The following is a 14362-nucleotide window of genomic DNA, read 5'->3' on the forward strand; positions in this document are numbered from 1 at the left end:
AACAGTGTTGGAAGGGATCTTGAAGGTCTTCTAGTCCAATTCCCTGCCCAAGCAGGAGACCATTTGGGACAAATGGCTGCACAATCTCTTTTTGCAAACCTCCAATGATGGAGCAACAGGAACATTCAATATTAATTCTTTAATATTGAAGAGGATTGGAAGGGATTGAACAAGATTAGAAGGTCAGGGTAAGGGGAAAGAAAGCCAAGGGTACGCCAAGGAAGAAGGCCATGAATTTTATTGAATGTTGTGCCGTTGAATAATAAGGCTCTCAATTTGCTTCCAAATCTAAGATGGATAGTTAAATGTTACTCTAGTAATTCTGGGCAAAAGCTCCCTTTTCAAGACTTGCAAAAGCTGCATCTGGTACAAAATAAGAGGATTTCTTAGGAGCCGTGGAAGGAATGAAGAGTCGGGGTAATTATAGCTCCTTTTCCAGTTTATCCCATCTTAAGAAGCTAAAGGGATCTGACCCCAGGCACAGTTAATTTTAAACCAAGGATGGCTACTCTTTGGCAAGGTAATCACTATCACCATAGTTAAACTTTGTCCAAAATCTCATCAAAAACCGCTCTGTCTAGGAGACCGCATGACCTGGAAAAGTCTCGGAGTTGCACTATCTCTAGAAAAAGTGAGATCTGAAGTAGCCTTGAGGTGAGGCAGAGAGATTTGCCTAACAGTATCTACTAAATGGCTTCTCACACTGATAAATCTTTGGTCTCCTCCTTTGGTCTCCTTTTTTGGGGAGGTTTGCTTCATTCCTTCATTCCTTGATTTGGAGCAATCAATCAATCAATCAGAATACAGATGGAAGGGACCTTGGATGTCTTCTAATCCAGCCCACCACCTTCCCTCAAGCAAGAGATCCTACACCATTCCAGACAAGTGATGAATCACCCACAACTTCTGGAGGCAAGGTCTTCTAATGTTTAATTGTCCTCACTGTTGGGAAATTTCTCCTTAATTCCAGGTTGCTTCTCTCCTTGATCAGTTTCCATCTGTTGTTTCTTGTCATGCCCTCGGGTGCTTTGGAGAATAATTTGACCCCCTTCTTCTTTGTGGCAGCCCCTCAAATACTGCTATCATGTCACTCCTAGTCCTTCTTTTCTCTAGACTGGCCAAACCCAAATCCTGCAACCGTTCTTCATATGTTTTGGTCTCCAGGCCTTTAATTGCCTTAGTTGCTCTTGTCTGCATTTTTTCCCAAGTCTCAACATCTTTTTGTAATGGGGTGACCAAAACTGGATGCAGGGTTCCGGACAGGGTCCTACTAAGAATTTATCAAGCAGTATTAATACTTCATGCAATTTTGAGCAATGGGAGATCTAAATATACATCAGAAATATGACTACTCCAAAACAAGATCTAGTTGTTTTTCCTGCTGGAATATAATCCTGTTTGTTTTTTAATGTGCCACATTTTTAATGTGTTTTTTTTTAATGTGCCATAAATCTACCACCCAAATCTTTATTCCTTTGGATTGCTGTGACTATAGTTCATTGTTGAGAAAGCTTTTTCTCATTGTTGAACTGAAATATTCTCCAACCATCCAACTAAATGTTCTCAACCATGAACTGTTGAGGGAACTAAGCATGCCCAGTCTATTGAAAAAAAGATTGGGAGGGATATGGCACCTATCTTGAGGGGCTGTCACAGAGAAGAGGGGGTTGACTTGTTCTCCAAAACTTATTCTCTTGGAGAATACCAAGAGCCCCACTCCTCCTAGCACGGATGATGTTACCTAGTTGGGTCACTTTTTTCAGTGATATCGTAACTTTGAATGGTCACTAAATGAATTTTTGTAAGTCGAGGGCAACCTGTATTAGATAGACCTTGGTTAGACTTGTATATCTCTTCAAAGAAGAATTCAGGAATTACATAATGAGATTCCTTGCTGACTGGGAAATTCTGGGACTTGAGTCACGGTGGCGCAGTGGTCAGAGTGTAGTATTGCAGGCTACTTCTGCTGACTGCTGGCTGCCTGCAATTCGGCAGTTCAAATCTCCCCAGGCTCAAGGTTGACTCAGCCTTCCATCCTTCCGAGGTCAGTAAAATGAGGAGTCAGATTGTTGGGGGCAAGAGGCTGACTCTGTAAACTGCTTAGAGAGGGCTGTAAAGCACTGTAAAGCAGTTTATAAATCTAAATGCTAGTGCTGTTGAAGTCCTCAGGTCTTAAATTTGCCAAAGTTGAGAAAAACGGATTCCTTTTTTGTGGAATGTCCACCAGAGGGCAGTGTTTAGTTGGTCTGACTTGGCCTCAAAAAAGCGAAGCAGGATTGGCCCCAGTTAGCACTTGAATGGGAGACCATCAGCTACACTGAACACTGAAAACACACCCAAAATGCAAAAAAGACAAATAATTTCCAATTTCATGAAGACTCCATGAATGCAGAAGTGGAACTCAACTGGCGTTGTTATTTGTAGTAGTAGTAGTAGTTGTTGTTGTAGTATTATTATTATTATTATTATTATTATTATTATTATTATTATTATTATTAAATAATTGAAAATTCTGTGCTACTTGCAAGTGCCTTGAACAGGCAGTCCACTTTACTCTTCCCAGATAATTGCATTTAGACATGAGAGAAGAGCTCATTACAACTCCAGTTTATGGATGACTGGAAGAGAGAGAGGGAGGGAGGGAGGGAGAAGCGGTAGGGGAAGAGAGAAAAAGAAAGAGAGGGAGGGAGGGACAGAGCAGTGGTGGATTTCAATTTTTTTTCCTATAGATTCTGACAGCTAAAAATCAAGGGAATATAGGAGACCTACAAGCGGGGGCAAGTGGGCAAGCCCAGCCAGGGGTGGTATTTGCCGGTTCTCCAAACTACTCAAAATTTCTGCAACCGGTACACCAGAACCGGTCCAAACCGCCTGAATACCATCTCTGGGAGAGAGAGAGAGAGAGAAAGAGGGAAGGGAGGGAGGGAAAGAGAAAGAAAAAGAAAGTGAAAGAGGGAGGGAGAAAGGGAGGGAGAGAGAAAGAGAGAGGGGAAAGGAAGGAGGGAGGGAGAAAGAGAGAGAGAAAATTACCTTTGCTGTCAATTAGTAGTAATCTGGTTATTTACACCCTAGATGTGGCAGTCCTAATTATAGGCTACTAATCCTAAACGCTGATAGAAATTCCACTCTTCAAAACCTCTCTGTGCATTGATTCCTTTCCAAAACTGAAGCTGCTTTCAGACGGAAGGGCTTTCAGGCAACATTGCTGTGAACATGGTTTCTTTCCTACCTTTCAAAATTCCTTCCTTCTTTTTCTTTTTTTTCCAACCCTGCCCTGCACACTTTTTCCAGCTGTACGACTGCTCGTACCCCAGCACTATTTGCACTTGGCATCCGGTCAAATCCTCTGTTCTTCGTAGGATGTGGGATAGGCAAAAAAACACTCTAGCCCTGAGCCAAAAGAATGACACGCTCTTTGGCTCTTATGTTGGTGTTGGTTGGTCATCTCTCCACCGATTGAGGTTGTCTTCTCCTTGGTGTTCTTCAGGGTTTACCAACTCTCCTCTATTCCAGCCTGGCATTTTCCATTTGGCCAAAGAGCTCTTGGCTATCTCTAAAACGATCCAATTCCAGAGGACTGGCACCTTTAGAACGACTTTAGTTAGGAGAGTTAACCAGTGGAACAACTTGCCTCCAGAAGTTGTAGGCACTCCATCGCTGGAGGTTTTTCAGAAGAGACTGGGGAGCCATTGTCTAAAACGGCCTAGGGCCATGATGGCGAACCTATGGCATGCGTGCCACAGGTGGCACACAGAGCCATTTGTGCCAGCACGCGAGCCACAGGCAAACTTACCTCACTGCACATGCGCGTGCCTCACAGCTGATTTTTGGCTGGTTTGAGACCTTTTTCGGCCTCCCAGAGGCTTGAAAAATGCAGGCTGAATAGGCCCATTTTGTCACTTCCTGTAATACTGGAAGTGATGAAATGGGCCTATTCGCCCTGCAGGGGCTCTTTTCACGCCTCTGGGAGGCCGAAAAAGGCCTCAAACCAGCCGAAAATCAGCTGTGAGGCCTGGTTTGAGGCCTTTTTCAGCCTCCCAGAGACAAGATTGCACACACGTGTGCAGGGGGTGTGGGTGGGGTGTGCATTGCCTTCTGGGTGCTGGCACGTGAGCGCCAGCGCGCACACAATTTTTGGCACAGGAGCCCAAAAAGGTTAGCCATCACTGTCAAACTCAATTTCATTGAGGGTTGTGTTTGACCTCTAGGGCGGGGGGGGGGGGCATCGCCAGGGGGCATCACCAGCATGAACTCACTCATGTCGGGGAGCACCTGTGGTGGGTTAAATGCTCTGCCAGTTAAAACAGGCTCCCGAGCTCCGTTTTCAGCATGCGGCCCATGCGAGCTCCATTTTCTCTGGCAGATGCACTGTGCCACGAGTCGTTCCTTCACTGCTTCCAGGGTGGCTCTGCAGGCTGGATCTAAGGCTGGATCTGGCTCCTGGGCCTTGAGTTTGACACCCCCGGCGTAGGGTGCCCTACTTGGACAACGAGTTGGATGGTTTCAGAGTCACTTTACCCCCAACAGAGAAGCTGAGAATATCTAAAGCTGCAAACCGTCAGTCCGGCCTGAACTAAGCACCTCTGAGGCCCTGATTGAAATTGACAGGGACAGGTGGAAATAATCTCTTTATATAGCAGCCGTCAACCTTGCTTCAAAGTCGTTTCTTTGTCCCCCCCTGTCAAATCCGAGGACAGACGGACTTTTAAACCAGACAACCTGAGGACCTTCGGAGCCCATCTGAAGACCAGGGGAGTTGCGGTTGTTGTGGTTGTTTTTTAATCCATCCCTGGGGGAATCCTGTCGTTTTCGGGATAAAACCAAGAGGTGGCTATGAATTTTGCCGCGCAACTCTTCTACTCCACAGGTTTAAAAAATGGATTATCCCGGGAAGACAGTGAAGAAGAAAAAGAATACGACCCATTCTGGCAAAGGTTGGACTACGTTGCCCCTGTGATGTAGAACTTAGAGTGTTGCATTTTCTCCTTTAAAAATTATGGACGGTCCCACCTTTGTACCTGCGGCCAAATCAGGGGCTCTTACCTCCCGTGGAACCCACCTGCCCTCTTATAGTGCCATAGTTGGAGTGCTAGTTCGCTTCTTCGTTTATTTCGTTGCTGTGCTTTATAGGTAATCATGACAATCTGATGGTCTCTCTCTCTCTCTCTCTCTCTCTCTCTCTTCCCTCTCATTTCTGCGAAACTGTAGATAGCATGAATATTGCAAATAATGGACATCTCCCTTCCTTAATTCCTTAATTCCTTCCTACCATCTATCTCTTCTTTCTTTCTTTCTTTCTTTCTTTCTTTCTTTCTTTCTTTCTTTCTTTCTTTCTTTCTTTCTTTCTTCTTTCTTTGTTTCTTTCTTTCTTTCTTTCTTCCTTTCTCTCTCTTTCTTTCTTTCCCTTTTCTTCCTTTTTCTCTATCTCCTTTCCTTTTTCTTTCACTTTTCTTACTTTCTTTTTTCTCTCCTTCCTTCCTTTCTCTTTCTTTCCCTTTTCTTCCTTTTTCTCTACCACTTTTCTTACTTACTTTTTCTCTTCTTTCTTCCTTCCTTCCTTCCTTCCTTCCTTCCTTCCTTCCTTCCTTCCTTCCTTCCTTCCTTCCTTCCTTCCTTCCTTCCTTCCTTCCTTCTCTCTCTTTCTTCCTTTCTCTCTATCCCTTTTCTTTCTTTTTCTCCTCTTTCTTTCTCCTCTCTCCCTCTCCCTCCCTCCCTCCCTCCTTCTCTCTTTCCAAAGATATTAATAGTTATATGGCAGTTTCCCAGGGATTAGTGGATAGATTTGTTGTTCATTTAATGCTGTAGATTTTTCCCTTTTTTTTGTCATTTTCCTCTTAGTTTCTAGGATTTTTATCTTCTAACTTCTTGCTGCAAAAAACAAAATGAAATCAAGAAGCCATTTTATGGCCTCTATGTTTTATCTGAATTCCTTCATGTTCTGTATGAATGTCATACAATGTCTTTTATTTGGACAGCTGATTCTGGACTGATTTCAAAGCTAATTGTATGATAGCACCAAAGTTGTGGTTTAGTGTTTATGTTTCTAGAAGAGAAATCATAAACAAGTTATACTCAGCAAGGGGAGCTTGCTGGCGACTTACAGACTGACTAATTCTAATCCTTTCTCACATTATAAAGTGCATTTATACCTTCTCTACTTTTAGCATCTAGCAATGCTACAGTTCTGATAACATTATAAAACAACACTGTTCCTTAAAAAGTAACTACAATCAGAAACTAATTAAGAAAACAATTTTTAAATAGCAGCAAACATTACATCTCATCACAGCTCATACAAAACAAGAATAATTACGACCTAATTTCATATAGAAATATTTTTAAAATATCAAGACTGAAAGCAATAAATGAGCTGAGCCAGCCAAGAAGTACGTTTTGCTTAAAGCCGGAGAAGCTCTGGAAAGCATTAGCAAAATTAGTAAAATAACATAAAAGAATAATGTATTAACTGCCCTAGGAATTCTTCATTATCCAATTATTTACTTTTTAAAAAAAAATAGCTTTTACCATTATTTGATTATAGAAAGGAAAGGTAGATAATGACATTATTTTTTTCTCAAAGGCAATTAATCATTCATCCATCTATTATAATGACAGATGGAAAAATTGCCTGTCCAATTACATATTGGATCCTGTCTAAATGGTGTATGTTTATAGTACGGGCACACAATTTGTGCATGAGAAAAGGTACAATTTGATTATGTGTAGAACTGCCAAATCCCATTCAGCAACACACAACAGTGTCCAAGTTCCTGGTGCAAAGAGGAGCTGCTGTTCAATCCAGAAAATCATCGGGATTTGGGGAGAAATCTGATATGAAAATCTTCTGAGGAATTGCTGCTTTATTTAAATATTTAATATTAAACACTGCGTAGGGACTGGACCTGGCTTTTTAAAAACATTTCCTGTTTTTTACCTATATAGACAAAAGCGAAATACCCCTCACACATCATCACAAAATCTCTAGAACCATAAAGCCTACAGACTTGAAATTTGGCACGTAGGTTCCTCTTGGCTTCTAGGTGCTCACTAAGAAAGGATTTTTTGAAATGACCATCAAAGCATTAGTATTTATATATTATTATTATTATTAACATGCTCTGATGCTAAGGAGTTCTACTCCCCCTCCCCAGCTGAAAAGAAATCTCTTCCAAATGCAAAACACAAGCAGAGGAGTTTCAGTTTCAGTTTCACAGCACCAAGCACCTTTAGTACAGAACAGTTGAGCTAAGGCTCCTTGCTGTCTCCTTCTTACTCACAAAGCAAATACTGTTTCAGTTTCCAAACAGCCCCCAACTCTCTCACACACTGACAGCATGCTAGCCAGATGAATACTGATGGATGCTGGTAGGCAGAGACAACTATTTTTCCCCCTTATTTTCCTCCCCAAAAACTAAGCCCGACCACATAGCGAAGCATAGGTATTGAGCTAGTAAGGAATAAATAAACACAGGTTATCCTTGACTGACAATAATTTGTTTAGTGACCGTTCAAAGTTACAACGGCCCTAGAAAAAAAATGACTTAGGACCGTTTTTCACAGTTGCGACCTTTCCAGCATCCCCGTGGTCACGTGATCAAAATTCAGAGGCTTGGCAACTGACATGTACTTATGTTGGTTGCAGTATCCCAAGGTCACCTGATCCCCTTTTGCAACCTTCTGACAAGCGAAGTCAGCAGGGAAGCCAGATTCCCCTAACAACCAGGTTACTAACATCAGCTGCAATGATTCACTCAAGAACTGAGGCAAGGAAAGTCGTAAAATGGGACATAATTCACTTAACAAATGTCTCCCTTTAACCACAGAAATGTTGGCCTCATTGTGGTTGTACATTGAAAATACTCTCATGTGAAAACATCTTTAGATTTTGTTCGATTTATACCAGGAGAAGATGAATAGCTGCTAATTCAGTTTTGTGGAATAAAACAGTTTGGTTTCCTCTGTTTTGTTTTATTATTCTTTTGCTGTTGTTATTACTTTTATATAAAACTTTTTATATAATGGCTTTTCTCCGTTTTTGTCTCCAGCTCTGGAAAGATGTTATTTGCAAAAAAGTAGGTTTTAAAATCCCATCGCTTGTCTTATTAAACCCACTAAAATTAGAACAACAAGCACGCATCGATGTGTATTTGTGTGTGTGTGTGTATGTGTTTGTAAAACCTTAACAATTTTTTAAAAAAATTAAAAATGTTCCATATAACATTTAAAACCGATGCATGTAGAAAATAAGCAGAATTGTGATTTTTGCAATTGCTTGCAAATGGAGTCTGTTGAGCATGTTTTAATAAAGACACGGGACCCCACTCTTAGCCTTCGGTGATTTAATACAGGATTCTGATCCTATATATTAAATATTAACTCAGTGCAGTGGAAGGGAAGCAATAAATACACAAATGTGGGCAGTGTATACGGCAGTCTGTACAACCTACCTGGCTGAACTTGGTTTCTACTTGGATAAGAGGCCAGGAAGGGGTCAGACCTTTCCATCAAGGCTGAACTTCAAAAATTTCAGCAGTGGGTTCTTTGCCCGGGTGCTCGGTGGGCATGGCCTAGTCGGCCTCCTGCACCACAGTGGTGGGGCCATTTTTGTGCTTCCTGGGCTCCGGAGGCTTTCCTCGATCCTCCGGAAGGGCAAAAATGGCCTCCTTGGACTCCGGAGGCTCTCTGGAACCCAGAAACGGGCCCATTTCTGGCCTTTCCAAACTTCCGGGAGGCCCGTTTTTAGCCCTCCCCAAGCCTCCGCGCGCACCCTGCACTTACCTGCATCCTGGGAGGGGAGGGGCAGGGCGGGGTGGGCGGGGCCAGCCAGGGGTGGGATTTGGGGGTTCTCTGAACTGCACAGAATCTTAGCCAGGGGCTCTCCCGAACCCCTGCGAACCAGTGGGTGGGATTCAAATATTTTTACGACTGGTTCTGTGGGCGTGACACGGCAGGGAAAGGATACATAAAATCTCCAGTCCGAGGTGGGATTGGCCGGTTCTCCGAACTCCTCAAAATTTCCACTACCGGTTCTCCAGAACTGGTCAGAACCTGCTGAATGCCACCTCTGCTGCTTTCGGTATTCTTGCCTAGAAACCTTCTATGGCCATGTAGCTATCAAGAATGAAGTTCGACAAGATCGTTGTTGAATCATTGCATCACTGTTAAATTTGATCTGTTAAATCTACTCACAACTTCCGACTAACTAACCAATTCGCTTCCAGCACGTATATATGTGTGCATCAGGATGAATGAACGGATGAAGGACACGCGTGAGAATCTAGGCCCTGAGTAGACAACGTCCTCCTATCTCCCGTGGTTGGGTTTTCAACTCGGTGAATCGTTCATAACCCATTTCATTCCCTCTTTCCTTAGGAGTGGTGAAAGTAAACCCCAAAAGCTAGCGGCATCTACCAGCTCTGAATTATATTTGCATAAGGATCGGCAAAGAAGGAGCAGCCGGGCTGACCAGAGGCGATCGTCCATCCACCCAGAGAGGCTGAAAGGTTTTGGGGAGGAAGAGGAATTAAACGGGGGAGTGAAGACATGGGAAATGAAGATAATTAGCCAAGAGGAGGGAAAACTGAATGATTCGGCCACCTGCCCAGAGATGGCCATTAGCAAACCGGTTTACATGACCTGCAAAAAAATTCAAGATATTAGCGCTGCAGCAGTCAAGATCCAGTATGGAGTCCTGAAGACCCCTTGCACGGTATAGTTCTTGGTTGTTTTTCAATGCAAAGTGAGGTTCCGAGCCATTTTAAAAATCGGGATTACAGGATAAAGGAAGGGACCTTGGAGGTCTTCTAGTCCAACCCCCTGCTCAAGCAGGAGACACTAGGCTTTTCCAGACAAATGGCTGTCCAGTGTCTTCTTAAAAGCCTCCAGTGATGGAGCACCCACAATTTGCAAGCCATGGATGGGATTACAAAATCTGTTGTACACCCCATGGATTGGATTTGCTCCTGAGTAGCCAACTGTGAGCAACACAGTTATTCCCAGCTCTTGGGGAATGCCATCATGGTGCATGCGATACCTTTTCCATCTTGCAGATGCCAACAGATAAAGTCCTTTGAAAGAGACGTTGAAAGAGATTTTGGTCTCCACAATATAAAAAAAGATGTTGAGGCTCTAGAAAGAGTGCAAAGAAAAGCAACCAGGATGATGAGGGGACTGGAGGATGAAAGATATGAAGAACGGTTGCAGGAACTGGGCATGGCCAGTCTAGGGAAGAGAAGGACCAGGGGAGACAGGAGAGCAGCCTTCCAATATTTGAGGGGCTGCCACAGAGAAGAGGAGGGGGTCAAGCTATTTTCTAAAGACCCTGTAGGCCAGACAAGGAATCATGGTGGAAACTGATCAAGGAGAGATTCAAACTGGAAATAAGGAGGAACTTCCTAACAGTGAGAACAATTAACCAGTGGAAGGACTTGTCTTTGGAAGTTGTGATGCTCCCTCACTGGAGGTTTTTAAGGAGAGACTGGATAACCAGCTATCTGAGATGGTATCTTTCCTGCTTGAGCAGAGGGTTGGACTAGAAGACCTCCAAGGTCTCATTAATTGCTGCAGCATGGTTTGTGTTGGTTTTTATTTATAATCTATATGTACTTTGGGGTCGGACTGAATTTCTTCCCTTCAAAAACGGTTCTTGGGAGAGTTTTGTCTCCAGCCGATGATAACTGGACATTGGGGGCCAAGTTGGAGGAATTCAAGGGACTTTACCTACTTTTGTGACTTTGTTGCTTTTGTGCCACGCCCCTTTGGGTCATCACACATGACCACAAGGACGCTGCAATGGTTGTAAGTGTGAAAAATGGTCATCAGTCGCCTTTCTCGGTGCCATTGTAACTTTGAATGGTCACTAAATGAATGATTGTAAGCCGAGAACTCTCTGTATGTGTTTGCAAGAGTAAATGAAGTTATTCAACAATGTCCCATTGTTTTCAGTATTCTAGGCTTTCAAAGCAATATGGAACGGACATATATCTAAAGAAAGAACTTCTTCAGTATACAGGAACTGCGAAGGAGCGAGGGGTCCTTTATCTTCTGATGTCTCTAAGAGAGGTAGGAAAATCAGAAAAGTGAAAGACAGGCACCAGAGTGAATGAATGACCTGCTAACATTTGAAAGAGCGGTGAGAAGTGAGCTAAACTTGTCTGAAAGATAATAGGCTTCCAACTTCCCTAATTATCTTTTCACAACATTTCCCAAGGAGGTAATTTTTCCTGCCGTTATAAATTGCTGTTATAAGTGTTGCGGTTGAATTGGAATATGAAGCTGGGTTTCCATAAATCAACAGACAATTAGTCACTGTCTCGTGTTTTTTCACCTTGGTCCTTCTCTAAAGCCTTTGCATTGAGTGAAATATTAATTGGTGTTCTATTCATTTACCTGGTACATGGAATAAAATCCCAGTGGTTCCTATGAGGGGGAGCTTCAAAGCTGTCAAGCCACCATTCCCCTTGGAAGACCTGAAACCCAGAAAGTAATATAAATGATGAAGCAGGGAAATTAAAATTAGGGAACAGACTACTTATAACTCTAAGGAGTACAGTATATTAAAGAAGAGTTTTATATATATATATTTATATATTATTGCTGAACTCAAAAAACAGAATAGCAGAATGAGAAGGGGCCTTGGAGGCCTTCTAGTCCAACCCTTTGCTCAAACAGGAAACCCTACACCATTTCAGTCAAATGGCTGTCCAATCTCTTCTTAAAAACGTCCAGTGATGGAGCATTCACAACTTCTCGAGTCAAGCTGTTCCACTGGTTAATTGTTGTCACTGTTAGGAAATTTCTCCATAGTTCTAAGTTGGTTTTCTCCTTGATTAGTTTCCATCTATTGTTTCTTGTCCTGCCTTCTGGTTCTTTGGAGAATAGCTTGACTCCCTCTTCCTTGTGGCAGACCCTCAAATATTGGAAGACTGTTATCATGTCTCCCCTAGTCCTTCCTTTCATTAAACTAGACAGACCCAATTCCAGCAACCGTTTTTTATATATTTTAGTTTCCAGCCCCCTAATCATCTTGGTTGCTCTTCTCTGGACTCTTTCTAGAGTCTTAACATCTTTTTTATATTGCGGCCACCAAAACTGGTTGATTGAGGAATATCTGTATGTAAATAGCCCTTAACGCTTAGACTTATATCCCAATTCACAGTGCTTTACAGCCCTCTCTAAGTGGTTTACAGAGTCAGCTTCCGTCCTCCTCTCCCAACAATCTGGGTCCTCATTTTACCGACCTTGGAAGGATGGAAGGTGTCCATCCTTGGATGATTGTCCAATTAGGGCAATCGCTGGAACCCTGACAGAAGGCTGAATTAACCTTGAGCTGGTCAGTATTGAACTCCTGGCAGTGGGCAGAGTCAGCCTGCAATTCTAGATTCTAACCACTGTGCCACCATGGCTCTAAAACCATGTTTGTTGGCAGTCTTATTTTGCTGATCCCAAAAAATTGTTGTAACACGTTAGATTGCGGGAGCTTGTATCCTGCTTCTAACTAACGTCCTAAATGTTTTCCAGGACCAGCAAAGAAATGGCGTGATTGTGGCCTCAGACTGCAACTTCTCTATGGCTGTCGCCTATCATGCCTCAGAGCTGCACATTCCTGTCTTTGTCATCATGTCCACTTGCACTCCGCCAACCAGAGTGAAGACATGTCGTGAGTACGGTGCCATGGTCATTTCCTACGGTTCTACTATCAGAGACTCGCAGCTGCATGCCAAGAGACTGGCTCAAGAAAACAACTACTTCTACCTTGAAGAGTAAGTTGCTATCTTGTAAATCAGGGGTCCCCAAACTTGGCAACTTTAAGACTTGTGGACTTCAACTCCCAATAGCTGGCTGGAGAATTCTGGGAGTTGAAGTCCACAAATCTTAAAATTGCCAAGTTTGGAGACAGTGGTGGGATTCAAGAATTTTTACTACCGGTTCTGTGGGCATGGCTTGGTGGTCGTGGCATGACTTGGTGACGTGGCTTGGTAGGCATGGCTTGGTGGGTGTGGCAGGGGAAGGATACTGCAAAATCTCCATTCCCTCCCCACCCCACTAACCTGCTTTCCAGCTCCTTTCTTCTGTGCAGGGCAACCAAAGAAGACCCAGCTGATCAGCTGGGACTCAGGAGGCAGAGAATAGATAGGGACAGGGCCAGTCAGAGGTGGCATTTGCCACTTCTCCAAACTACTCAAAATTTCCACTACCGGTTCTCGACAACTGGTCTGAACCTGCTGAATACCCACTTCTGTTTGGAGACCTCAGTTGTAGATGGTGTTCACAAAACCCACCCTTGAAATGAGCACAGCAGAAGAGCTCGAGTAGCAGTTTTCATTCTTACCTGCAGATTGTAGCATCTAGGTGACTTTGGGCTCAGAAGGTAAACATGGCTCAGGACTGACCAGACAGCTCAGGAATTCTGGGACTTGAAGTCCACAAGTCATAAAGGGGCCTTCGAAGGTTTCCCACCTTGCTCCAGTTCAATACACTAAAACAGGAGATATTAATGTTTTGGAAATAGTCTGTTACATGTTCCAGCTCTGATCCCCCCTTATCCTGACTTTTAAACTTTCTTCCTAGTATTTATTCATAATCTCTTCAGTAGAACCTTTTTTAAAAAAAAAAAAAAATACCAGTTTAAGATCAAAGTCTTTTTATTATTATTATTATTATTTGTAAATTTTATTGGTTTTTAAAGACAAACAAAAACAAACAAAACATAAAAACATCCAACTTTCTTCCATAAGTATACAAGCAGTGTGTCGGTTGGTTTACAAATTTTCTGTGTGTCAATTACAGTTACATAGTCTCAATTACAGTTACATTGCATAATAGCTCATATTATCAATCAAAAATTGAATACCCTAGTATCATTATTAATCAATCATTTGACAATAATTTTGTTCATTCATACTTTGCGAGATAACTATAATTTACTTAGTTTATTTTATAACAATTCATATAATCCTCCCAAATCTATCCTAAAGACATTTTATAGATATAATAATAATAAAAAGAAAAAAAAGTACATCTTTATATATTCATTATTTTCTAAAATTCTACATATTCCATTATTATATTATATTAACTAACCATTGATAGAAAAGGTCCCAAATTTTGTAAAATTGTTTATCCTCTTGTTCTCTAATTTCAAATGTCAATCTACTCATTTCAGCACATTCCAATATTTTCTTAATGATTTCCTCCTGTGATGGTATTTTCTCATTTTTCCAGTTTTTAGCAAATACAATCCTAGCCGCTGTTAATACATTTACAATCAAATATTTCAAATCTTTGCTATATGTATCAGGTAAAATTCCCAATAAAAATATCTCCGGTTTCAAATCTATATGTTTTTTTGTCATTTTTTCCA

At 42.2% G+C, this 14362-nt stretch overlaps 1 protein-coding gene across 5 annotated transcripts in view; it reads left to right on the plus strand.

Moving 5' to 3' along the window:
* The first annotated feature begins 4635 nt into the window (after positions 1–4635).
* The window catches only part of LOC113419129 (uncharacterized), a 28762-nt gene continuing 19035 nt past the window's right edge, over positions 4636–14362 (plus strand). The window contains exons 1-5 of one of the 5 annotated variants that reach the window (XM_026678379.2): positions 4638–5130; positions 8046–8072; positions 9373–9709; positions 10945–11061; positions 12520–12761. In XM_026678379.2, the coding sequence (XP_026534164.1) occupies positions 4997–5130; positions 8046–8072; positions 9373–9709; positions 10945–11061; positions 12520–12761 (857 nt within the window). In that variant the 5' untranslated portion in view covers positions 4638–4996. Of the gene's footprint in view, positions 5131–8045; positions 8073–9372; positions 9710–10944; positions 11062–12519; positions 12762–14362 lie in introns of all 5 variants that reach the window. The other 4 variants (XM_026678381.2, XM_087963928.1, XM_087963926.1 and 1 more) reach the window with 4 other exon arrangements.

Source organism: Notechis scutatus, chromosome 4 (assembly GCF_049901735.1).
Source record: "Notechis scutatus isolate UNSWTSFEM ecotype Mainland chromosome 4, rNotScu1.2, whole genome shotgun sequence".
Taxonomy (NCBI): domain Eukaryota; kingdom Metazoa; phylum Chordata; class Lepidosauria; order Squamata; family Elapidae; genus Notechis; species Notechis scutatus.